This window comes from Schistocerca serialis, chromosome 2, assembly GCF_023864345.2.
Source record: "Schistocerca serialis cubense isolate TAMUIC-IGC-003099 chromosome 2, iqSchSeri2.2, whole genome shotgun sequence".
Classification (NCBI taxonomy): Eukaryota; Metazoa; Arthropoda; class Insecta; order Orthoptera; family Acrididae; genus Schistocerca; species Schistocerca serialis.
Genome location: NC_064639.1, coordinates 339,248,515 through 339,276,404, shown reverse-complemented (window position 1 = coordinate 339,276,404; position 27,890 = coordinate 339,248,515). Strand labels below are relative to the sequence as shown.

Genomic DNA, 27,890 nt, shown 5'->3' with positions numbered 1-27,890 from the left:
GCCATATCGTTAACGTCGATATGCAGCAGGATTTTGCAACATAGATTCTGTTCGAACATTATGAATTACCTCGAAGAAAACTGTCTATTGACACATAATCAACATGGGTTTAGAAAACATCGTTCCTGTGAAACACAATTAGCTCTTTATTCACATGAAGTGTTGAGTGGTATTGACAAAGGATTTCAGATCTATTCCGTATTTCTGGATTTCCGGAAGGCTTTTGACACTGTACTACACAAGCGGCTCGAGGTGAAATTCCGTGCTCATGGACTATCGTCTCAGTTATGTGACTGGATTTGTGATTTCCTGTCAGAGAGGTCACAGTTCGTAGTAATTGACGGAAAGTCCTCGAGTAAAACAGAAGTGAGTTCTGGCATTCCCCCGGGGTAGTGTTATAGGCCCTTTGCTGTTCCTTATCTATATAAACGATTTGGGAGACAATCTGAGCAGCCGTCTTTGGTTGTTTGCAGATGACGCTGTCGTTTATCGACTAATAAAGTCATCAGAAGATCAAAACAAACTGCAAAACGATTTAGAAAAGATATCTGTATGGTGCGAAAAGTGGCAGTTGACCCTAAATAACGAAAAGTGTGAGGTCATCCGCATGAGTGCTAAAAGGAACTCGTTAAACTTCGGTTACACGATAAATCAGTCTAATCTAAAAGCCGTAAATTCAACTAATACCTAGGTATTACAATTACGAACAACTTAAACTGGAAGGAACACACAGAAAATATTGTGGGGAAGGCTAACCAAAGACTGCGTTTTATTTGCAGGACACTTAGAGAATGTAACAGACCTACTAAGGAGACTGCCTACACTATGCTTGTCCGTCCTCTTTTAGAATACTGCTGCGCGGTGTGGGACCCTTACCAGGTAGGACTGACGGAGTATATCGAAAAAGTTCAATGAAAGGCAGCACGTTTTGTATTATCGCGATATATGGGAGAGAGTGTCACAGAAATGATACAGTATTTGGGCTGGACATCATTAAAAGAAAGGCGTTTTTCGTTGCCACGGAATCTTCTCACGAAATTCCAATCACCAACGTTCTCCTCCGAATGCGAAAAAATTTTGTTGACACCGACCTACATAGGGAGGAACGATCACCACAATAAAATAAGGGAAATCAGAGCTCGTAGGGAAAGATATAAGTGTCCAGCGTTGGTAGGGCGATATGACACAGTCGGAGAGGTTAAGTGAGTCGAGCGTGCTGACCACTGAAGATCGCCACTCAAAGAGATGAGACGGACGGAAAAGTGTTCTAGCTTGAGAGTCATTGACGTTGGTGTTGTGTGATCCGTGGCCTCGTCATGTTGAAATCAGACGTCTCTGACGTCCATTTCTTCAAGTTCTAAAAGATATAACTTGCTCAGTCATCTGGACATAACGCCCAGAAGTGACCGTGACTACCTTATCGTTCTCATCGAGAAACCTTGAGCCAATGCCAATTTTGAATAATTCACATCAAACAGTCACTCGTTCTGTTTGTAGGAGTTGTTCATGAAGTTGTCGGGGGTTCGGCCACTCCAGTATTGCATGTTTTGTTTATTCACGCAACTACACAAACGAAAATGTATGATTTTACGGTACAGGCATCATCCACTTAGTTGATATATGACAACGAATTTCTTTAAAAAAACCTTTATTGAAATCTTCTAAAAAACTTCTGGAAACCGTATTAGCTGTTGATGATCCATTATTCCAAAATTATACACGACCGGTTTTCGCAGTGTTATAATTGCATCATCAAGTAAAAAAATATAGCTAAATACCACTAAGCCATTTAAATAGTACGGTCTCCTAATGTTCGAATGACTTAATGTTAAATTAGCTATACTTTTCACCTGAAGATGCGATTATATATCGCAAAAGCGGTCGTATATGATCTTGGAATTAAAAAACTATGCATAGCTAATGCGGTTTCCAGAAGTTTTTTAGAAAAAATTTATGAAGAAAATTGGTAAAATGAAAACATGCCTCGTCGCTAAACAATATAATGGCGTCATGAGACCGGTTTCCGATCGAGGCTTCGCATCCATTTTTTCGTGAACCAGAATCGCGCGGATTAAGTGTGTGCACCACTGCCAGTTAATATGGATTAAATTTCAAGTCTTTGAAGAACTCGTCTCAGTGCGATCAGATATTGCAAGAGTAGCTACATGTTGTTTGCACATCGCTTCGTGAAATTAAGTCTCCAGCCTTACTTTCTCAACGTTGTCTGGTGTTTTGATGGTACTCGAAGGTTCTGGTTTCCATTTCTGAACACTACCGGTATCCATAAACGTTTGCACAAAAGTAACAACTGATTTTCGGTTAGGAACACGAACTGCAGCTGCGATGTTAAAGTATTCCCTCAATGCACACTGACAATGAGTTGTCATGACCGGACGACCATTGGAAAAGTAAGTCGCCTCGGCGAACCCGCGTTTCTCTCTTGTCCACAGTGTGATAGCTACCAAATTAACTTTAAGAAAAAGTTAGATCTCGTCCTTTCGAATGCGCTCGATCCCACATAACAATGAGTAACGGCCGCTGTGTGGCGTGCGTTTCAAATCAGGAAATTCCCGCGCCTCAGCCTGTATAAAGCAGCTGATTCCTTAAAACAAATATAATAATAACAAATAAAATGCAATTCAGATAAAGAACTATAGCAACTAGAAATTTTTTATATAGCTTTATGTAAGTCAAGTACTTTTCTCGTTTTCACCCATTCATAATATTTTTGGCTGAAGTCTGGGCACTGCAGCTGCCCTAAGAAAGATACACTGATAATCGAAATCGTTATGACCGCCAGGTTAATAGCGTGTTGGTAAATTTGGAACATAATGCAGTGTGTGGCCGCGTTGCTGTAGCCCAATTGCGTCCCAAAAGTGTTCCATCGGGTTCAGATCAGGTGACTTCAATTCATCTTCATTCTCGTCGAAGCACTTTAGTGCAATTCTAGAAGTGTGACACGAACATTTATCGTGCTGGAAGATGCCATAGCCGTCTGGGAAGGAATCAAGTAGGAAGGGAAACGGGTCGTCCGCCATAACGTTCACGTAATCCAACACTGTCATGGTGCCTTCGCTTACTACTACAGGTACTATGGAAGCCCAGGTCACTGTTCACCATAACACTGCCCCCAGCGGCCAGCAGCTGTGGCGCATTACATGTTTTGAACCGCCAATCGCCTGAATGACTGTATTTCCAGACACGACCATCGACCTGAAGACCGTGACTCTTCCGACCAGACGACACGTTTCCATTGTTCCATGGTCCTAACCTGATGATTTCGTGCCCACTAAAATCGTAACTGAAAATGTCATTGGGTCAACAGAGGAACACGTAGGGGTCGCATTGTGGAGTATCATGTTCAACAACGTGCGCTGAGAGGTGTATCCAAAACACCTGTGCCTACAACACCAATTCAGTCTGTCGTCATATCTGTACAAATCACCGCCTATTCGGCTTTACTTGGCGGGTAAGCCTCCGTCCGCTCTCCGTGTTCTGTGATGAGAACGTTCACCATCTTGTCCCTTACCTGTGGTGTCATCAACGAGAGTAGCACGCTAACAACCAACCTGCTTCGCTATTTCCTAGATGTTCGTTCCCAGGTGCCGGGCCATAGCAATCAGCCCCTTCTGAACGTCGGTTACGCCACTGAGGTCCCCGTTTGCGGCGCGTATCGTCACTAGAGTGATTTCCTACCCGTCTCTAGTTCTCTTATAAAAAATCTCTCCCCAAAGAGTCGTCAGGAGTCTGGTGTTTCCGCAGATGTTTGAAATTTCGTTTTTTCAGTGTGTAGCTGAGTCAGCCCAAATAAATACTGCTCATCACGTCTTCCATGCGCGCCCTAGTGTCGACGGAAAGATTCAGTTTGTTTCCCGTTACAAACAAACTTTTATGTGTTCATACAATAGACCGGTCGCAAACTAGTCTAGTTTGATACTCTGTTTAGCTGCATGTATTACCAGGGACAGTGAAACGCGAAGAATAACATCATCCAACAGTGACAGCATCGACCAAGGCCGCGCTGACTGCTATCACCATGCAGCAGCGCTACCCAGTTGCTGTAGGAGTACTGGTTATTCTTCGTGTTTTGCTGTCCCTGGTAATACATAACCACTGGACCGAGTATCGCTCTACACTAATATGGGACCGCTCTATCGAATGAACATATAAAATTTCGGTTGAAAAATAATTTTGTTTGTAACGGGAAACAGAGTGGCGCTTTCCGTTACCACTGGGCGTCGCATGAAAAACGTAATGAACAATATTTGTTTGCGCTGACTGAAGCTACACAACGAAAAAGTGAAATTTCATATCTCTGCCGAAACACCATAGAAAATGCCCTTGGCGACTCGTGGGAGGGACATCTGCTGTTCCCTCCATCCTTCGTGACGTCCCCACAGCGACACCTGGCGGCATTCAGATTATAGGTGGGCAGTGGTTATAAATGTCAACAGCTCGTGGTCTTGCGGTAGTGTCCTCGCTTCCCGTGCACGGGGTCCCAGGTTCGATTCCCGGTGGGGTAGGGATTTTCCTCCCTCGAGATGATTGGGTGCAGTTCTGTCGTCTTCATCATCATCATCATTCATCCTCGTTACGGTCAGAGGAAGGCAATGGCAAACCACCTCCGCTAGGACCTTGCCTCGTACGGCGCCGGCAGCAGTGGCCGAGCGGTTCTAGGCGCTACAGTCTGGAACAGCGCTACATCTACGGTCGCAGGTTCGAATCCTGCCTCGAGCATGGATGTGTGTGATGTCCTAAGGTTAGATAGGTTTAAGTAGTTCTAAGTTCTAGGGGACTGATGACCTCAGAAGTTGAGTCCCATATTGCTCAGAGCCATTTGAACCATTTTGAACCTAGTACGGCGATGCGGGTCTCCCGCATGCGTCCCCTTACGCTCCTAATGTTTTGGCTCACCAGTATAGTTCGTCTGTTTATCATGAATTCCAAATTGAATATTTATGTGTAATTAACATTGACCTTTTTCGCATATCTTGTAGCCCACTTTTTGATTTTGCTGTGCACAGTGCAGACACTTTTGACTTCACTGATCCAGCACAGCATTCGTCATTGGAATGCTTCTTAAATAAAGATATATTATTCTGACACAAGATCGAATATTGTTGATGAAAACTCTTCTCCTCTCTCAGGAAGGTGTGTGCGACGCCAATACTGCCCCGTCGGCATCGGCCATTAGCAGGCTGCTGCGGGGTGCCCGAAGAGAACTCGACCCCGACAAGAAGGACTACACGATCGACGGCATCCTGGGCGGTGAGTCATCATCGTTGCGCTTTCTGTCAGAGTCGGAAATGGCATTAACCCTCCCAGAAGATCAAATGGAACTTTACGACTGACATTTCTCGACAAAGTAGCAACTAAACTGAACACTGTCTTCGAATAACGACTGGTATTTCTAGCTGAGGTCAGTAACGCACGCTTGTGAGACGGCGCTCGAGATGGATATGTTCGCTTCGACTACAGGTAGGAAGTAAATTTTCATCAATAAAATTTGGTCTGAAAGGTAATTATAAATAGCAATGGTTTCGAAACGAGTACGCTATGATTATGTTTTTTTTTTTAAATCATTAATTCAACATAAACAAGCATTATATTGCAACAGCCATAAATGCAGATATACAGACTTCACCGATAGTATTAAGGAATCAGCAAACCACTTCCTCTCAGACTTCCCCAAGGCAAAACGAACGGCTTAAGGCTGGGTTTGGAGCACTCAACTGTAGGGTTATTAACGCTCATTCAATATTCTGCTGAGACGTGTGAGCTTAAAACTTCTTTTCCATTCATTCTTCTTAGAACAGCCACGAGATGAAATGACTCATAATGCATCATCAAGTAGTAAAACAAAATCATATAAAACAACATTTCATATATATGTGCCTGATTGGCTACTTATGAAAATTACAGGAAATAGCGTGTCACTTGCAAATAAAATCTGCTTATAGACTCTCTCTCCCTCTCTCTCTCTCTCTCTCTCTCTCTCTCTCTCACTCACTCACTCACTCACTCACACACACACACAAATACACACACACACACACACACGCACACACACACAGGCGCGCGAGCTCACACACTGTTTTACACAAATGTGGTCTTAAGCTAAAATATTGCTTAATTTCTTAAAGAAGCAGTTAAATATGATTATACTAGGACGTGCTAAGTAATACTTCCAATTTTTTTTTATTGTGTTCTCAACATCGGCTGTGGTTTTATATGCCATGCATATTACTCAGTTCACTTTCTCGCTTCTCTCACGTTAGTTATAATCCTCTGCCGCTAGAAGGCTCCGAACAGTGGTGTATAATATGGCGGTGTCTAATTTAAACTATGTCGGTGCGTAAAAACAGCGTGCTGTAATCGAGTTTCTCACAGCAGGAAACGTGCCTGAAATTGAAATCCATAGAGTAATGAAAGCTGTTTACGGTTATGATGGTATTGACATCAGTAATGTGCAACGTAGGATTGTTCGTACTTGTAATGAAGGAAACGTGGTACTTAACGTGTGTGACAGATTTCTTAGTGGAAGACCGCGTACGGCAACCGACGAGGTACACAGGAATCGGGTTGATGGACTCATCTTATAAAATCGTCCGATAATACAGACTTATCTCTGCGGTAATTTGGCGTATCACGAGACCGTGTGCAACCCATCTTTGCAGAACTGCGGCACAGAAAACTGTAAGCACGGATGGTGCCTCGAACATCCATTCCTGACATGAAACAGAGGAGTTAGTACGCATCTGTCAACAATTTCGTTTGCATTTAGAATGTGAGTGTGATGGGTTTCTTAACAACATTATGACTGGTGATGAAAGCTGGGGTAACCATTTTCACTCGGAAAGCAGGAGAGCATCAAACACAACCATCGGTGGCAAAGTAGTTAAAGACCATGCCATCAACACGCAGTCATGTTCACAGTTTTCTGGGATGTTTAACGTGTGAATTATTTGGAATTCATTGCCTTAGGCACCACCATAAACTCTGCAAGGTACTGCGAGACCCTCAGAAAGCTGAAAACACTAATTCGAAGAGTTCGTCCACACCCGGAGTGCCGTCTCCTTCAACCTGACAATGACACACCACACACAAGCGCTGTGACATGTGCAACAGTGCGACACCTTGGGTTCATTGTCAATGATCATCCTCCATGAAGTCCCAACTTGGCCCCATCCGACTTTTAGAGATGCCCTCTTGTGAGAAACCAAACCAAAGTGACTTAAATTAGACGTTCCGAGAGCATTATATCCAAGTATCGGATACTGGTGAGTCCCTTCTTGGGAGGAAGAATCGTCTGTCAACAGGAAACGCCTCATACAAAGTCTGGCCACAGCTACTTTTTTCACTCTGCTTGGTTGGTTAGAATTAAAAATATTGTTTACTTTATGGACAGCAGCTTCTAACAGTCCCCTGCAGCCACTTGTTCTTGCGGTGGTGAACAATATATTCGTTCAATAGCGACACCATAGCGTGTATGAAATACCACCTTGACCAACTAATTTGAAGACATGTCTCATTAGCTGCAGTGCATCCCAGCGCATTCTCCCCAATTTCCAAGCGACCTGGTACCCAGCTGCATACAAAACCTTCACCGGCACCGCTAAGAGAAATGAGCAACCTGAATGTTTCGGACTTACTCGTGCATTGGCCAAAGTACTTGATGAATCTGATGTGACGAATTTTTGCGTCCGATCACATCTCATCCGCTACAGTATTGGTCTATTTCTACGAGGCTAGCCCTTTATTATTTTACATACACGTGTATGGAATCGTGTCCCTGCTCGGTCAGTGATGAAGGTTTCGTCATAAACACTGGGTGAGATTCGCCAACCAGAACAGTACATTAATTTGGCAGCCATATACTGAGGGCACCGTTTGGTCTTAAAGTCATCAGTGTGAAGGGCTCGGTGGCTTTGTCCACCACAGCGCCCACGTCAGAATACTGCTGTGCTTCTCAGATACGTCACTGGGCTGTAAATAACCCAGTTAGCCTTACTGAGGAGCCACTGAGTACTGTTGTTTCATAGAGGAACAACTGGATTGGGAAGTGGACATTGGAATGGAGGTTCCTAATTACTGCTCACTGAAGTGTATTTGCGACTGCTGGAGAGCTGAAAGCTAGATCATTGGTAGAGAATGACTATGATGCTATTGTGATGTGTAACATTCATCCAGTGTTCAGAAAATATATGTCTTCAGATGATAGGAGGCTCTCTATTTGTCGATCTCTGGGGCATGTACTGTAGAGCCCCATAGCACACCGTATCTATTGAAATCTCCTAAAAGCAAAAATAATTAGAAGAGTTTGTTCACAAGCTCGTTGAGAGCCTTACTGTCAAACAGTATGTTAGTAGGTAATGCAAGCACCTTGAAGTGCAAGATGACACGCAGTTGACAGCAGCAACAACTGAGTGCTATGGTTAAGATGATCACTGATAGGAGAAGCGAACGAAGACGGCTCTTCCACCCAGCACCCTTTCTCCAATGGGGACATCTCTCCTGAAAAATTTATATAACTGTAGTGGAGTTACGTAGGAAAGTTTAAAATGAGTCTTTTGGAGATTTGCACAAATCAGTTTGAAACATCCCCTTAGAACAATTATACATGACTGTGCTTAAACTGACACACAATATTTTTAGCGCAACGCAATCTGACTTTCAATAATCCCTACAAAAGAATGGCCCTGACTAACATTAACCTATACCTTTCACAAATCACTTATCTCACAAAAATCTTCGTTACTCGAACTACTGCAATACAGCGAGCGCCACTACTGCCAGCTAAATAAAAGATTCAAACTACGGAAGGCACTAACTACTGATAGGCATAGTTAGCAAATGAAAGATTTTAATAGAGAACAAACAATGTATTTACCTTAATAGTGTTGAAAAATCATAATATACATAGCAGTTCATGACATCCAGTCTTACAAATTTCAAAACTCCGCCAATTCTCTCCCCACATCCATCACTGCTGGCGGCTCACCTCCAACTGCGCAACGCTACGCGCTGTTCACAGCCAACTGCCCAACACTACAATGGCAGACAACAATGCAAATTAGCCACAGACTGCACACATCACAGCCAGTGATTTTCATACAGAGCGCTACGTGGCGTTCCCAATATGAAAACCTAAACAGCCTACTTACATAGCCCCCATGCTCCCCACAAAAAATTTTACAAATTGTTTTGGGCAGTGGCCAATACAGATTTGATAAAATTTTTCATAGTTACAATAACAAAGATATCAAATGCACACACTTATTGATACAATGTTGGTCATAAGCTAAAATTTTCTCACAGTCCATAAAGACAGTCCTGATCATTCATCACAGTAAAATTGCAGTGTTTTTCTCAAAGTCTGAGCAGTAAAAGAAAATGCACACGGAAGTAGTGGATTTCCATGCAGTCTTGAAGAAGTAGTGTTGTCCTTCCAACGGAAAGACAGTGCTGACTCTCGACATGCAGACAGGTAATGGGCCACAACAGAGGAAACCCACAGCAGAGTCATTCGACGTTTTGAAGAATATTTGTAGGTAGGTCATCACAGAGTAGACCCACTGTAGTCCTGGTAGAGATTGCGGTATTGGTGGGCCACCAGAAGTGCAGACCCACTGTAGTCCTGGTAGAGATTGTGATATTGGTGGGCCACCAGAGGTGCAGACCCACTGCAGTCCTTGTAGAAATAATAGTACTGGTGAGTCAGCAAAGGTGTAGACCCACTGTAGTCCATGTAGAAATAATGGTATTGGTGGGTCATCAAAGATGCAGACCCACTGTAGTCCTTGTAGAGATGGCCAGCAGCCATCTGTTGTGACTGTGCAGGTGCACAATCACCATTGAAGAGTCTTGCGAATAATATAGCAAGTCCATAACCACCACTTGTTCACTCACAAAGTTTTTGGAATTGTCCTTAGAACCAGCAATGCTGTTATCCAGTCCCTCGTTGAATTATTAACACACGTGCAAACACTAACAGTCCCTACTTCTCACATATTGTCCATATACTATGACCAACAGAAACGTGTGCAGTGAAATGGAACTTACAAGTTAATAATATGATGAACTGGTGTCAATTACGTTTTTATAACATAAGAATACAATTACAAAGGTACAAAATCCATCATTAAAGAACATAACAATACAGATAACATTTGTAGTACAAGCTTTACAAAAGAATCGAAATAACATATACATCAGTGTTACAGGAATTATGACATGAGTACATACATAAAAGATCAGAATAACTTTCGAAACATCAACTTAACACATGAGCATTAAAACAGAACAGAATAAATAATGTCTAAACATCTTCACAAAGAAAATAACATATTATCAGAAAAATTCTACAACTTAACTCTTATTAGCTAAACACATTAAGACAGGAAAAACACAAATTCCAATAGTGTAATAACACAAAAATACAGGACAGGGTTTGTTTTCAGTGTGACATTTGGTACTGCAGTCCACCCCAAAACTTCATTCCATATATCTTTCATCTTATTTCAACATTTGTTTCCACCAAAAAAATTCTATCCATGCATGCTTTCTGTATTTCTATGTTCACACATTCCTTACCTCATTATTTATTTTCCATGATCTTGCCTCATCATTTATTTCCAAGAAAATTCTACCTAAACCTGTTGTCCCTAAACCCTACTTTTTTGGTTCATATCCTCTTTCAAAATACTTTTTTTGGCCAAACCATTATCTTATAGCTTCTCAATGCATTTCTTCCAATTCATCACAACTTGTTCTCTTATATGGCCTTACCCATCTTAAGCTAACTTAAATATACTGAGCTCAGATGCTAAACTAAGGGACGAGGCAATGCAGCAGCACAAAACAATTAACACAAACAGCAGTGACAAAAAAATGCAAATTGGCAAAGCAAGCAGCAATATTACAACTAATGTAAGGCAATGAGCAGCAAACAAGAAAAATAAATCAGTAGTAAAACTGGCTTAACAGAGAAATGTAAAGTGATATTTAGTAGCACTATGCCTGGCAAACAGCAGCAGCAAATGCAATAACTTATATCTAAACATGACATAGCTCAAGCAGAAAAAATATTACAGTAAAAATGGCCATGTTTAATACCTATGTCACATCTTATCACTAGAGTGATGCATCATGATAACTTACCCTACCAAAAAAATTACCAAGTAGTTGAAAAGAAAATTATGTATGCAGTTACTGTTATTAGTCCCTTCTTATTGTTCTTTCCTTTCCAAGTGCTCCTTTTTCGAAGAATGTGGATCATAAAAGTATTATTTAGTAGATCTGTTGACAGAAAGTGTTCATATTAGCAAAAGCATTTAATTTTATTTTATAAAACCAATGCTGCAACACAGCTGGAAACCAGATATCAAATGAAATATACAACTATGTACAAAGTAAAGCATAAAAATATCATTCAATAGTCATGTGGCATTTCATAAGTTAGTAGAAATTCTCTCAACTCTCATAGAAAGACGCTTGTCGTAATCAGGTGTGCAGATGTAAGAATATTTCCCATCAGTTCATAAGCATTTCAGTAAGTAGCACAAAGTACGAGTAAACATATGTTTTCAAGTAATGAGCGTGTCATATTTGCAATGCTTTCTACAAAGGAACGTCAATAGCGAGTTTAATGGTCTCTTTTTTTTTTCTCCACCTGTGCCTCTGAAAGGCACACACTAATGGCATTTTCCCAGGTGACTATCACGCAGATGGGTGCCCACCATGCATTACGTGAAGGTCACTTAACTTTCCTACCGAATATTTACGACAGTAGTTTCCGCTACAGTGGCAGTCTCATATAAAAAATTTCACAGGTCGAGAATTTGCGTTACAAATGGGTAGAAACAAACTCCTATAAATACAACAGTGTCCAAAAAATTTTCAGTGGCATTGTGATACATTCACACATGTACACACATTTCATAATTCTAAAGTACGATTCTTGGTTTCCAACATCCTTTTCCACAAATCAGAGTCCTTAACCACTACTCATTATTCCTTACCTTATTACACATATACATATTCGTTGACGCTTCTTCAATATTTCATCATAAGAAATACGTAGCATAATCAAATTCCTCATATATGGTAGCATCATCTTATTGATCATAAACATATCTCAACAGCATAATACACATCGTCGTCATAATAATATCATAACATCTCAGTCAATTCTCAAAATTGTCGTAGCTTCCTCCAATAATTTCAAAACCTAAAAAAAAATTCTCTGCTCATTTCAATAGTGTCATCTACCTCAAACGTACTTTAAAATCATGATCCCATACCAAATGCATCATTCAGAGCTCTCATAGTATCACAATGGTTCCGAAAAAATATGAACAGTTCACAAAGTACAGACGAAATACAATTTCATAAGTGTGAAGTTCTCCAACTGTGTAACTGCGTAAACATCTGTCACTGACGTAGTAAAAAAAATGTTTGTTTCTCTGTTAAATAATCAGATAGCTGTGTAATTCTGTGATAGAGGAATATGGTACCGACGTGTAAAGTTGTATAAGCAAATACCATATTAGCTAGGGCTCCTTGTGTTTGCCAAACACATGGTACACAAAGTAAGCATGTACCCCCCTGAGGATTAATGTAATTATACCCTCAGGTGTTACAGATTACAGCAATGGAATGAAATGTATCACGGAAAGCTTTCTTTGTAATTCAAAAATCTTTAAAAATAAATGTTTTAAGTACAAAATTAATCACTCAAATACGTGTCCTGTAGCGCTAAATGTGCGTCTTGCTGTAAGATAATTCTGTGGAAGTGTCGTAGTTATCGTCCTCTGTAAGTAAAGTTCTGCTGAAGTCAATGTACTCAACTCCTCATAAACAAAAGTGAAATGCTTTGCGTATAGATATCTTAGTTATTACGCATATTGCCGTGATCAAGAAAGTACTGTGCTGTAACGTTATGTTGTGCTACGGAAAAGGCAGTCTCATTGTAGCTATACCACAAAAGTTACTACTAAAACATGTTTTACTTTCCAGAATAATACAGAAAAACTGTGCAGATATAAAAGAGAAACACTGCAAAAGTAACATTGTAAATTGTCACTCATTAGTAGCGTCGTGATAAAATCGTGTAGCTATCACATAAACTAACCACTGTGTCATCTGGTATCTCACTGAAAGTACTTTAAATCCAGAATGTATTTTCAAGTAAACCAAAATGTTGCATTAAAATCTCACTAGCAGTACCAGTATATGTTCTAAGTATGTAAGCCTTATAGTCGTTATGTAATCGTGCAACTAACAAGCAAGAATGTACACACACAATAACACTGTGACGTCTGTTCACTATAGCAATGCATTCGTAATTTCTGTTTAAATAAGTTCTCTTGGTTCTTGATTGGATATTTAACTTCAAACATTGTTGCATGGTAACAGTTTCTAAGTCTGACAATGCATACTAGAAATGTGAAGTGAAAAGTTTTATGGCAAAGACAAAGTTAAAAAGCAGATTATCTTTCAATAAACGGTTTTACGTGTGAAATGTGGTGTAAACCTTTACTCTTCCTAGTACGCAGAGTTTCAGCTTCAGTGGAATTTTCATGTGGTATATGGTACATCGGTAAAGAATGCTAAAATTTTTCTCAAGGTTAGCGTCTATGTAATTTTTCCCTGAGCCAGCCGGCGCACGTGGCTGCCTGCGGTGCGAGTCATTGTCTGCTATCTCTTTGTTGGCGTGCGTCGTTATTGGGATTAGGAGACCTAACTTCTACAAATTCACCTTGTTGAGAGTGCCCTGCTCTGTTTGAATCCCGCCAGTTCTGATGGAATTCAGATCCTTCGTTTTGTCGGTAGTTTACATAGTTTCTTGTTTGTCGGTCATGTGGTGGAGAATTTCTCCCGGAATCGTAACTGCGCGCTGAACTGTTGCGTCTGAAGTTATTCTGTCTCCCTTGATAATAATTGTTTTTGTTCCCATATTGTCTGTTTCTATGGTAATCTCTGTCATATTCATTACTACGGAAATGTGATCTTTCTCTGTAACTATTATTACTCTGCCAGTGGTTGTCATATGGGTGGTGTCTGTTTTGGTCACGATTTGCGTTGTAAGAATAGACTTGTCGTGTCCAGTTATTGTTTCTGTCGTCACGGAATTGTGACGGATGTGACCTGTAGTGATTGTTTTCCTGTTTTCGCATCCCGTGACTGTCTGTGTCAATTTCTAATTCTTGTGAGAGTCCCTGAAAAGCTTCAATGTCGTCTTTGCAACGTCCTGCCAAAATAATATTTCTTAAATGTTCAGGCAATTTCATTAAGCAAATGCGGATGAGTTCTGAAGGGCGGTATGGGTTTGAAAGATATTGATTCTTATGCAACATGTCTTCAATATATTTGACAAGACTGGAAAATTCAGATTGTTCAAAGTGTTTCATCATCATGATGCTATGTTTCACTCGGTCTTGTGTAGCTTGAGACCAATATGCTGAGAGGAAGGCATGGTAAAATTCTCCTTCACTGTGACAATCGTGAATGACCGACCGCATTCTTTCAGCTGGTTCATTCTCTAAGTAGCCACACATAAATTCTTATCTGTGCTCTAATGACCAGTTGGGAGGAAAACAATGAGAGAATTGATGGAGCCACGCTTGTGGATGAATGTCGTTGCCAGAATTCTTAAATGTTTTAAATTTACGTGTAGTAATGAACAGCTTATAGTCAAAATCTTCATGTCGGCGAGTCGCATGTCGGTCATTGTTACGTCGTTTCGGCGGTTCAGTTTCAAAATTCGGTGCATCTTGCCAATTTCTTTCATAATTTCCAAAATGCGCTGTGTTATTGTTTTGTGGCTGGTCCATATTTCTATGTCCCTCTTCCCGTATTGGGGCGTGAGTGTCCTCTGAAATACGTAATTCTTGTATTACCTGTGTCAGCTGATTTTGTACTTCCCGGATTTCTCTTTGGTGTTGCGTATTAATTTGATTCTGATTTTGTTTGAATTTCCTAATTTGTTCGCACTCTTCTGTGTCATTAAAGACTACCCGTCTTGTGTCATTCAGATTATCATCTACCTTCGTAGATAAATTATTTAGCTGATCCGAAAGTTCAACTACTTTCTCTGATAATGAACTAATTTCCTCCATGTGTCTTTCTGAACCAATTTTCAGAGTATCTACTGTGTCCTTTACGTTTTCCTGAGTTTTTGCAAGTTGCGTAACCGAATCGGTAGATGCAACTGAGTCAATTTTAGCTTGCAAGGTCTCATGATTTTCATGAACAATAGTTTGCAGTTCTTTTATGGCTGCTTCGTGATTCTGTAATGCATTTTCATGCCGCGAAAAAATAGGTTAAAAATGCTCACAAATTTGTGTTTTTACGTCATTACAGACTTTTTGACATTTCGATTCAATGTTATGTAACTCAGTAGTTAAATCTTGACGTGTTTGTTCAAGCGTGGTGTCTAACTTCCGAAGAATTTGTTCCATTATGTCTAACTTTTGAAGCTTTTGCTGTGTTTCTCTCTGATTTAGTTCCACTGTGTCTAACTTTCGAAGATTTTGTTCCATTGTGTCTAACTTTTGAAGCTTTTGCTGTGTTTGTCCCATTTGTTGTATTAATTGTAATAACAATGCACTGGTGTCTGGAACATGTTCCTCAGTGCTTTTCGGCAGTGAATTTGCACCGGCAACATTCACATTTTGACAAGCAGAAAATGTGTCTTGACTTATTTGAGAAAACGGTGAGGACCCAAAACCTGAATCTACAGTATTTGCGAGATTGTGTCCTATCATTTCGGATTCCTGAGGCGAGCTATTGCCGACCGATCGATCGATAATGCTTCCCTGTTCACTAATTGTTTCACTGTCTACGCCATTATTTGCCACCCGCTCCATTTCCCTATGCACAATTACCAAATTACTACTTTGAACATTAGTTAATTCATTACACGGTGGCGCTAACACACTGCTTTCGTCTTCACTGTCGTTTCTCAGTTTACTTTGGAGCCTAGTATTACGTTTTTCACACGCCATTATTGTCACAGTATTTCACACGATAACACAGAAAAGCACAATTGGAAGAGTAAAATAAGAAAACACATTAACATAGCACTGAAAATAATATCTGGTTAATTGCAAGCGCAGCTGCGAAATACTTGGTGCAAATATACATGCATGCCACAACAACAATGAAAGACTGCAACTACAAAGGAGATTCTCTCTACAATTACGCGCTAGCAATAAACAATAGCTACACTAATTACACAAACTACAAGAAAAAATCAGAAGATTCCAGTGAGGTATCCTCGGCTAAGGGTCGACATATGAAACGTCCCCTTAGAACAATTGTACATGACTGTGCTTAAACTGACACACAATATTTTTAGCGCAACGCAATCTGACTTTCAATAATCCCTAAAAAAGATTGGCCCTGACTAACATTAACCTATACCTTTCACAAACCACTTACCTCACAAAAATCTTCGTTACTCGAACTACTGCAATACAGCGAGCGCCACTACTGCCAGCTAAATAAAAGATTCAAACTACGGAAGGCACTAACTACTGATAGGCATAGTTAGTAAATGAAAGATTTTAATAGAGAACGAACAATGTATTTACCTTAATAGTGTTGAAAAATCATAATATACATAGCAGTTCATGACATCCAGTCTTACAAATTTCAAAACTCCGCCAATTCTCTCCCCACATCCACCACTGCTAGCGTCTCACCTCCAACTGCGCAAAATTCGCGCTGTTCACAGCCAACTGCCCAACACTACAATGGCAGACCCCAATGCAAACTAGCCACAGACTGCACACAGCACAGCCAGTGATTTTCATACAGAGCGCTACGTGGCGTTACCAATATAAAAGCCTAAACAGCCTACTTACAAGTTGTTAGTGCGCTAGGAACTTCAATATTTCCACATCAACTCTGAAACTGATTGCATTCCTCTGTATTATAAGAGACATTTAACAGTCAAATTTTTGTTTCTCCTTTCTTTTCTGCTTTCATCTCGTTGGGGGAAGATAGGTAGAAGGTGGAAGGCAAGTAAAACTATGTGGTTCACTCGTTGTCGGGTCTGCTTCTACGATGTTATTGCTTTACTTTTCTACACTTGCATGTGTGAGATCGTGTACCTGCTCGGTCTACTATGGAACTTTCACCACTATCACTGTAGCTAAATCTATTTCGATAAGGATGTTTAATAACACCTTGCGTTCGTTCTTTATTTCGGAGTAAGGCATACATTTTGTCTCATTTATTTCTTGGGTCTTCACGTACTGTATAAGGTTTGACAGCTGTTTGCTCCAAGTAGTTACTGATGTAAACAATTAACACATCTTTCAATGGCCGCACGTTATCCACCAGCTCCATGAGACGACATGCCAGACTCTGTAAAGGGCCGTCACATGAAATCGAGGGAGATGGAAAAAGAGTAAGTAAACTGTTCATTATTTCGAAAATAAGCGCCTTATCTCTTAATCCATTTATCCTGCTGTCAGACAAGGTCAATACCCTCATGGGAAAATGTCTGCGGTTACCTATGGAACCACGACTGTACCCAAGCGGTGCAGCTCTTCACCGGAAAGAATCGGACGCCCACACCTGTCTTTCTTCCGGGGTCTAAAAATATGGAAATCTCACTGGAGATGTACGGAGAATTTGAAGGGCCTTCCCAGTGAAACTTGGGTTGCGAAGTCGAAGCAATAGGCACGCCAGCGCCGAGAAACTCATGATGAGCCGGCCGCGGTGGTCTCGCGGTTCTAGGCGCGCAGTCCGGAGCCGTGCGACTGCTACGGTCGCAGGTTCGAATCCTGCCTCGGGCATGGATGTGTGTGATGTCCTTAGGTTAGTTAGGTTTAAGTAGTTCTAAGTTCTAGGGGACTGATAACCACAGCAGTTGAGTCCCATAGTGCTCAGAGCCTTTTGAACCATTTGAACTCATGATGACCTTTTTCTTTGACTACAATGAACCGCTCCTCATTAACTTCCCGGAACACGGCGCCACAATTAACGCACAGCAGTACGTGGAGACTTTGCAAAAACTGTAGCGCACCATCAAGCCCAAGCGGGCAGGAAAGTTGACGGGCGCCATCATTGTTGCAGGGAAATGTCCTCCCACGCGTAGCCAAGGTCGTTTCGACTATGCTGCAGAAGTTTCGCTGGGAAGGCCTTACACATCCTCCATACACTCCCGATCTCTCCACAACCGATTTCCATATTTTTGGAGTGCTGAAGGAAGAAATTCGTGGCCCTTGATTTGCTTCGGACGGAGAGGTGCACGCCTCGGTACATTCATGTTTCCGTAGGCAACTGCAAACATTTTTCGGTCACGGCATTGGCCTATCTTGTTTTGCACTGGGATAAATGTATTAACAGATAAGGCGCTTATTTCTGAAATGAACAGTTTTCCACCTGTCTCGTTTTCATTTAACTGTCCTTTATACACAGTTCTTATTCATTGCACCCCAATATTGTGTCACCAAGCAGCTGGTGACAATACCAGCTGGATTTGTTATGTCAAATAAAAAAAAAAAAAAAACTTGCCTTAATATATTCAAGAAGACTGGAGAATCGATTTTCGCTCTATACGTATTAGTCGTTTCAAGTTAACCGTTTATTACCGTTTCACTGACTCATTATGTTTTTCATTTCATTGATTCCATCCCCCCTCCCATAATGTCTGGAGTCCGGAAATGCTCACAAACAAGACATTCTCATCATAATAGTAGTCTTACTACGTTTTAAAGTATTGAGAAGTTCAGCTATTTACTGTTAAGGAGATGGCTTTATTGACTGAGAAGAAGATGATGATGATGATGATGTTGGTTTGTGGGGAGCTCAACATCGTGGTTATCGGCGCCCGTACAAGTTCCAAATCTTTCCATTTTCAATCTCGGCACTTCCCGAATGATGGTGAAATGATGAAGACAACACAAACACCTAGTCCCCAGGTGCAGAAAATCTCCTACCTCGCCGGGAATCGAACCCGGGACCCCAGATCCAGAGGCAGCAAAAAAATGGTTCAAATGGCTCTGAGCACTATGGAACTTAACATCTGAGGTCATCAGTCCCCTAGAGCTCAGAACTACTTAAACCTAACAACTTAAACCTAACTCACTAACGACATCACACACACCCATGCCCGAGGCAGGATTCGAACCTGCGACCGTAGCGATCGCGCGGTTCCAGACTGAAGCACGTAGAACCGCTTGGCCACACCGGCCGGCCATATGCAACAACTCTAGCCACTAGACCACGAGCTGCGGGCAATTGACTGAAAGCACAGATAAAGGAAATCTATCACTGATTTAACTATCGCAGCCAGTCACCCGCACAAATGTTTTAAAGTGTGTTTCCGATGTCTGTAGTTGGTGAACCTAAGCTTTTAGCCAAGCTGATTTTCCAGTAAGAAATGTCTATTGCTATTTAAGTAAGCGTCCAGCTAGCCATTAGAAAGCAGCAGCAACCTGGACGGTAGTGTTCAATAAAGAATACTGACTTGGTGAGGTTTCATAGAAACCTATACTTTAGGATGTAATATTTTCGTGTGGCTTTCCATACTGATTTTGAGCTGTGTTCCTGTTTTGTTGTTGTGACTATCGGCAGGAGTTGCTAGTAGCCAGTTGCCGGGGGTGTATTGATGTGTTGGCGCAGAACATATTCCAGTCCAATGATCGTACGTTGAAATCTTTCCTGAAAGTAGTTGGACAGCTGCGGGGCATTTAATTATTGACTTTAGCACGCCGTCTTCAGGCCACGAATGGCCTACCGGGTTCATCCGACCGCCGTGTCATCCTCAGTGGAGGATGCGGATAGTAGGGGCGTGGGGTCAGCACACCGCTCTCCCGGTCGTTATGATGGTATTCTTGACTGAAGCCGCTACTATTAGGTCGAGTAGCTCCTCAATTGGCATCACGAGGCTGAGTGCACGCCGAAAAATGGCAACAGCGCATGGCGGCCTGGATGGTCACCCATTCAAGTGCCGACCACGCCCGACAGAGCTTAACTTCGGTGATCTCACGGGAACCGGTGTATCCACTGCGGCAAGGCCGTTGCCTATTGACTTTAGAGTTGTGAGAAATTTAACTAACCCTATCTCGCAAGTCAAAGGAGACCTTTCATTTAGACATATCTTACAGTGTAACACAGCATAGAATTAATCAGGCTTCGCCAATAAACATTAACGGTTAAATTCGCATCGCACGTTGCCAAGAGTGGTATCTCCCGACTGTGCCTGGGAGAGGAACTTGGTGTGGAAGCGCCGAGAAGCGGACGAAAGAAACTTTTCAAGATGCCATTTATACACGGCGCAGACTCTTCGGTTACTTTGGAGCAGGCCAGATAAGGCCCGCAGTCTTAACGCCCTCGAATGCACCATAGAGGCGTAGAAAACAGGAAACGTTCGTCGTAGTCGAGTACAAAGTCGCTCAACAACGACCAAACAAGGAGACACTACTTGAAAACGCGAGCTGGACCGAGACTCGAGCTCCAATCTGTGCCTGTCCAACACACATTCTTATTATATCCTCGCAACTGTTCATCGCCAAGTGGACTGTGCTAAAGAGTAAAATATTCCTTCTTTGGTTTGGGGTTATTATGCGAAGAAAATGGCTCTGAGCACTATGGGACTTAACATCTATGGTCATCATTCCCCTAGAACTTAGAACTACTTAAACCTAACTAACCTAAGGACATCACACAACACCCAGTCATCACGAGGCAGAGAAAATCCCTGACCCCGAGGTCATTGGTCCTATCGGATTAGGGAAGGATGTGGAAGGAGATCGGCCATGCCCTTTCAAAGGAACCATTCCGGCATTTGCCTGAAGCGGTTTAGGGGAATCACGGAAAATTTAACACAGGATGGCCGGACGCGGGTTCGAACGGTCGTCCTCCCGAATGCGAGTCCAGTGCGCTAACCAATGTTCCACCTCGCTCGGTAAAGTTGTTCGACTCTAACCTTGTACATATTAGCAAGAGATTAAACTCTCCCCATAACGCAACTGTTGGCACGACTGAAGCAGGCGAGTCAAACAGAGGACTCTTCGTTATCAGTAAACTAGCAGCCCGTTCCATGCAGGAAGATATTTTTTTGTGCAGATGTCACAGTTCCCCCTAGTAGGAAACATTTCACGATTATTAATGTTTATTTCTAACATTTTCTCTTAGTTCATGTACAACAATAGGCATAGCATTAGTCACATTGTTTCTATCGTCTCTATACTTCTGTTGTAAGAAGAGAGAAATATCTTGATGACTTCTAAATTGTGGTGCCACAAAGATGCCCGTCGACACAGAGTAATCTTTAGGCAGCATGTTTTTTCTTTACCGATTGCAGTTCACTTTTTAATACTGTTATATTATATGTCGTGAAATTAATACGTTTTTAGTAACATGAAAAAAGAGCTGTTCTCAGCAATACGTGTCTGCAGCTCGTGGTCTAGTGACTACCGATGCTATCTCTGGATCACGGGGTCCCGGGTTCGATTCCCGGCCGGGTTGGGAATTTTCTCTGCCCAGGGACTGGGTGTTTGTGTTGTCCTCATTATTCCATCACCATTCATGAAAGTGGCTAGATTGGACTGTGTACTGACTGCGACGCACAAACCAAACATCACCATCAGCAAAAGCTGGGACTACTGCGCTCTCACATCAAAACAGACCGAACAGAAACTGACAGAGCAAACACAACAGCAAATGGTACGGTCGGTAAGAAGGCTAATAATAATTTTCACAGTCAGATCCGAAGATACGTCAGAAAATTGAGCAAAATCAATAAAGGATCCAAACTTCCGATTCTGTATCTTGTTTGTGCTGAAATTTCAAACAGCAGAAATATTAAATTTCGCATTTAAAAACGTTTTATGCGTAACAACAGTACCATACCGATGTTTGATCGCCGCATAGACTAACAAACCTAGCTTATATTTGTCGCTTGCAATATGTACAGAATTACAGACCAGTGTCGCATACTTCCGCCTGTTGCGCACTCCTACAGCATATACTATATTTAGACTTTATGGCGTTCCTGAAGAAAAAGAGTTTCTCTCAAAGAACCAGGGAATCCCACTCGTCTCATGCACAACTTGCATCATTTATGCACGATATCTTTCGAACTATAAATTTGCGAGGTAAGGTTATCTCCGTCTTCCTATATTTTCTAAAGGCTTTGGGTACTGTCTCCATATCCGCATCTAGTGCCGCCTGTAGGCTGAGGATGACATGGCGGCCGGTCGGTCCGGTTGGGCCTTCATGGCCTGTTCGGGAGGATTTTTTTTTTATTTGGTACTGTACCAACACGTCGAGTACACGACAGGTAAGACGACACGGTGTATTTTCGCAAATAAAGTGTGTTAGTGGTATAAGGGGAGGTATTTGTGTTGGTGACTGAGGTCAGTGTACTGAAGAACATTACATCAGTATTTACTTCACTTGCAGACTAAAATTTGTAGCTACTAGGAGCAGTAAGCTTTTAGGTCGGTTAGTAGCTCTTAAGTATATGTGGCAAGAGCAAGCCATTAATACCTATTTTTCCCTGGACAACAGGTCAGGAGCTGAGTGTGGAAACGTGGACGCAAAATAGTTAGTCTATACTGAGAGGCGTAGTTCACTTAGTGCTGCAGTTACGACCGCGCAGAGAACGTCAGGTATTTACACTTATTTAAATTATGTGACGTGTTGCGGGAAGACTGTTAGATGCAGAGAAAAAACAACTAACACCCTGAAGTGGGTAATATTAACATACCAATGATCACACCTAACACCGTAAGATTGTTTTCTGATGATGAGTTGTCTACAAGAAAGCATCTTCGCTGACGATTGTAAGGAAATATAGAGCGACTTGGCCAAAATTTCCGCTTTGTACTCGTAGTATAAATCACAGCCGACCGGAGTTGCTGAGCGGTTATAGGCGCTTTAGTCTGGAACCGCGCGACCGCTACAGTCGCAGGTTCGAATCCTGCCTCGGGCATTGATGTTTGTGATGTCCTTAGGTTGGTTAGGTTTAAGTAGTTCTAAGTTCTAGGGGACTGATGACCTCAGATGTTAAGTCCCATAGTGTTCAGAGCCATTTGAACCATTATAAATCACAGCTCTTTATTATTGTGGATAAGTGCAAACTAATGACTATAACATACAAAGAACCCGTTAATACCTGATGACAGGATTAGTGGTGAACCTCTGGACCACATCACACCGCATGAGTAGTTAAGGGCAATACTAAGAAGCGATATGACATGGCACGAAGACGTAAAACCAGTATCAGCCAAGTCAAATGGAAGACAGATTTGATGGAAGTGTTCTCAGAAAACGTTGGGCTTGTGTACGAGAAATTGCAAACAAGACACTAGTCGGACCAATTAAAGAGTGTTGTTCGAGAATTTTGAGTCTTGAGCAAGTATGCATGACAACAGACACTGAGAGAATTCAGAGAAGACTTTTAGATTGTAACAGATTGATACAGCCCACACAAAATGTAACAGAGACGCCCGAGAAACTTAACTCGTCATCTTTGAGAGAAGGCCTACATAGTTGTTTTCGAAGAAGACTGCCATCATTCTGTGGACATCATAGCTTCTCTTGTGTACACACGATGCAAATAAGTAAAGAGAGATTTCGGCACGGTCGGAGACGTATAGTCATTTTTCCCCTCACGAATATTCGAATAGTATAGAAGGGAAAATCAAAATAATATTGGTAGGATGGCCCGACTGAGCAGTGGCTTGCCGAGTATACACTATCAGATCAGAATTACCTGGATACCACCGTATAGTGCGGAACTGACCATTAGGTATCACGAGATGCAGAACCGCCAGGATACTAGGCCTGTTCCGAAAGTAAGGTCCGATCGGCCGCGAAATGGAAACCACTGTGAGAATCAAAAAGGTTTTATTTGCTACAGGTACCTACATCTTCCAGCAACTACTCTACATAGTCGCCGCTCCGACTTACACATATGTCCTAGCGTTGTACCACCTTTCTAGCACCCTCGTCATAAAAGGCAGCCGCCTGCGCTTTCCGCCAATTCTCTACGCTTGTCTACAGCTCGTTGACTGTGCCAAAAAGTTGTCTTTAAATCCAGCGGTTCATGTGAGCAGAAATGAAACTCAGGAGCATCCAGTTACGAGCTGTATTGCGGGTGATCAAATACTTCCCGTTGAAAACTCTGCAGAAGCATCTTCATTGCCCCTGCGGAGTGCGGCCGTGAACCGTCATGAAGAAGGAGCCGCATGACAGTTGTGTTATGTGGGCTGCATGACATCAGCCGAAGTCTCTCACTTGGCCCTCATACACTACTGGCCATTAAAATGGCTACACTAAGAAGAAATGCAGATGATAAACGGATATTCATTGGACAAATATATTATACTGGAACTGACATGTGATTACATTTTCACGCAATTTTGGGTGCATACATCAGTACCAGAACTACCACCTGTGGCCGTAATAACGGCCTTGACACGCCTGGGCATTGAGTCAAACAGAGCTTGGATGGCGTGTACAAGTACAGCTGCCCATGCAGCTTCAACACGATACCACTGTTCATCAAGAGCAGTGACTGGACTATTGTGACGAGCCAGTTGCTCGGCCACCATTGACCAGAAGTTTTCAGTTGGTAAGAGATCTGGAGAACGTGCTGGCCAGGACAGCAATCGAACATTTACTGTATCCAGAAAGGCCAGTACAGGACCTGCAACATGCGGTCGTGCATTATCCTGCTGAAATGTAGGATTTCGCAGGGATCGAATGAAGGGTAGAGCTACGGGTCGTAACACATCTGAAATGTAACTTCCACTGTTTAAAGTGCCGTCAATGTGAACAAGAGGTGACCGAGACGTGTAACCAATGGCACCCCATACCATCACGCCGGGTGATACGCCAGTATGGTGATGACCAATAAGCACTTCCAATGTGCGTTCACCGCGATGTCGCCAAACACGGATGCGACCATCATGATGCTGTAAACAGAACCTGGATTCATCCGAAAAAAAAATGACGTTTCGCCATTCGTGCACCCAGGTTCGTCGTTGAGTACACCATCGCAGGCGCTCCTGTCTGTGATGCAGCCTCAAGGGTAGCCCCAGCCATGGTCTCCGACCTGATAGTCCATGCTGCTGCAAACGTCGTCGAACTGTTCGTGCAGATGGTTATTGTCTTGCAAACGTCCCTATCTGTTGACTCAGCGATCGAGACGTGGCTGCACGATTCGTTACAGCCATGTGGATAAGATGCCTGTCATCTAAACTGATAGTGATACGAGGCCGTTGGGATCCAGCACGGCGTTCCGTATTACCCTTCTGAACCCACCGATTTCATATTCTGCTGACATTCATTGGATCTCGACCACCGCGAGCAGCAATGTCGCGATACGATTATGATGATTATTATTAGTGTTTTAGGGCGCACAACAGCGAGGTTATCAGCGCCCGCCGCGATACGATAAACCGAAATCACTATAGGCTGCAATCCGACCTTTATGAAAGTCGGAAACGTGATGGTACGCATTTCTCTTCTCTGCACGAGGCATCACAACAACGTTTCACCAGGCAACGCCGGTCAGATGCTGTTTGTGTATGAGAAATCGGTTGGAAACTTTCCTTATGTCAGCACTTTGTAAGTGTCGCCGCCGGCGCCAACCTTGTGTGAATGCTCTGGAAAGCTAATCATTTGCATATCACAGCATCTTCTTCCTGTCGGTTAAATTTCGCGTCTGTAGCACGTTATCTTCGTGGTGTAGCAGTTTTAATGGCCAGTTGTTTACTTTGGGAGACACTATTTAGCTAGGCATCTTTAGGTGCTCACTATGCGATGGAGCAACGTGTCGCGATCGGCGGGCACACTAGAAACACTGCTCAACACAAATGTGCAAAGCTTTAACGGAGTTTCACTGTCATTTCCATCTCACGCCCGATCGAACCTTACTTTCCGAATAGCCTTTGCAAAATGAGTGGGCAGAATTGTATTGTCAGTAGAGAACGCGTCGGTCAGGAGAGCTGAGTCACTTCGAACGTAGATAGCCATTATATTACGACACCCGATTAACAAATCCATCCGGCAAATTTCAACCCTTGTAAAATTGCCCAAGTCCACTGTTGGGGATCTGAGTGTGAAATGGAAACGCGAAGAAAGAAACATTGCTAAACCACGAACAAGCAGGCCTCGTGTACTGACAGACAGGGACTGTGTAGCACTGTGGAGGATGGTTGCAAGAAGTCTCATGAGATCAGCGGATGGAACCACTCGTGAGTTCGAAAGTGCTACCAACAGTTCAGTTAGCACAATGACTGTGTGTAGCGAATTAAAAAGGTTGGGGGTACAATGGTCGAGCAGCTCTTCATTCGCCACACATTTCTGTAGTCCACGCTAAACGACATTTTAGTTGGTGTAAAGGCCGACGCCATTGGACAGTAGTTGACTGAGAACGATTTATTTCAAGTGATGAAACACTGCGGCCATCCGGTGGGACGGCCTGGAGAACCTTACTAGCCATCATGCGTAGTGCCAGCAGTGATGTACGCAGGAAGGTGTTAAGGTATAAGTGTGTTTTTCGTGGTGGAGGTTGGTGTGTGGTGCTCTTATTGTCCTTAAGAAAATGCTTAATGCGGAAGGATATGAACACATTATACAGCACTGTGTACCGTTTACAGTAAAGAAACAGTTTGGTGACGGTGATTCTTCGTATCAACATCACAATGCACCCTGTCATAAAGTAATATCTGTGAGGCAATTGTTTGTGGACAGTGGAATGGTCTGACCAGAGTCAGAACCTGAGCCCAGTAAATACCTTTGGGATTAGACGTCAACTTCGCTCCAGACATCATCATCCAATGTCACATTCTCCGATTTCGGCTCTCGAGGAAGAACAGCCTGCCATTCCTACACAGACAACCAGACTAACTAAAATCAAACTCCACCCGAACAGGCTATGAAGGCCCAACGGTACCGACCGGCCGCCGTGTCATCCTCAGCCCACAGACGTCACTGGATGCGGAAATCACCTCACTGAAAGTATCCCCAACAGATTCAAACCGTCATAAAGACGAAGGCTGGATACAGCTCAAATTTAAGTCCATCACAAGGTGCCGCCCGGAGTGGCCGAGTGGTTCTAGGCGCTTCAGTCTGTAACTGCTCGACCGCTACGGTCGCAGGTTCGAATCATACCTCAGGCATGGATGTGTGTGATCTCCTTAGGTTGGTTAGGTTTAAGTATTTCTAAGTTCTAGGGGACTAATGACCTCAGATGTTAAGCCCCATAGTGCTCAGCGCCATTTGAACCATTTTTTCCATTACCAGGTGTCCGAAAACATCCTTGATGCAGCGGTGACTGCTGATTTTGTCTTCTTTACCATTATGCAGGAAAGATGCTGATGATTTCGCCGTTTAGCTCCCTAAAACATTAACCATCATCATTATCTTCATTACGAAGGAGTCTTGCTACTGGTGAGCACCGCGAGTCCTTTAAAACCCTAATCTGTGTGTGAGAGGTTCAGAGACCACAGATCGGCGCTGCAGTGGAACGTCGTGCGTCAGTCGTAAGATATGCTACGAATCGATCAAGTCGATGGTAAAATTGTTATTTTCGGACAGTCACTGGTGGAACTGCGAGTTATCTTAACCTTTAGTAGCTATGCTGAGCTCTTGACACCCTAACTTTTCTGAGGCTAAAACAGAAACCACTGATCAGGCATCAAACACTTCGAGAATCTGACTGGATCGAAGTGCATTATAAACGTTCCTTGAAGGTGCTAAGAGAACCTTAGAATGCAGCTTTTCTGACAAAGCACATACTAAGCAAAGAGAGAAAAGTAGTAACACTGTTTCCGCCCTAGTCGGCGGATGACTCTAACCACACCCACGAGAGCTGACGGTCGACTCCACTATTTCGTGAGCTACAAAAATTCCCCCGC

At 42.6% G+C, this 27,890-nt stretch overlaps 1 protein-coding gene and 1 pseudogene across 1 annotated transcript in view; one reads left to right on the top strand and one right to left on the bottom strand.

Annotated features, from left to right (window-relative positions):
* LOC126457144 (protein gooseberry-neuro-like) overlaps positions 1-27,890 on the top strand; it is a 430,962-nt gene that overhangs the window by 222,779 nt on the left and 180,293 nt on the right. Inside the window, exon 3 of the mRNA XM_050093214.1 lies at positions 5,148-5,268. Within this exon, the coding sequence (XP_049949171.1) occupies positions 5,148-5,268 (121 nt within the window). The remainder of the gene's footprint in view (positions 1-5,147; positions 5,269-27,890) is intronic.
* LOC126458672 (5S ribosomal RNA) lies at positions 19,924-20,041 on the bottom strand (annotated as a pseudogene).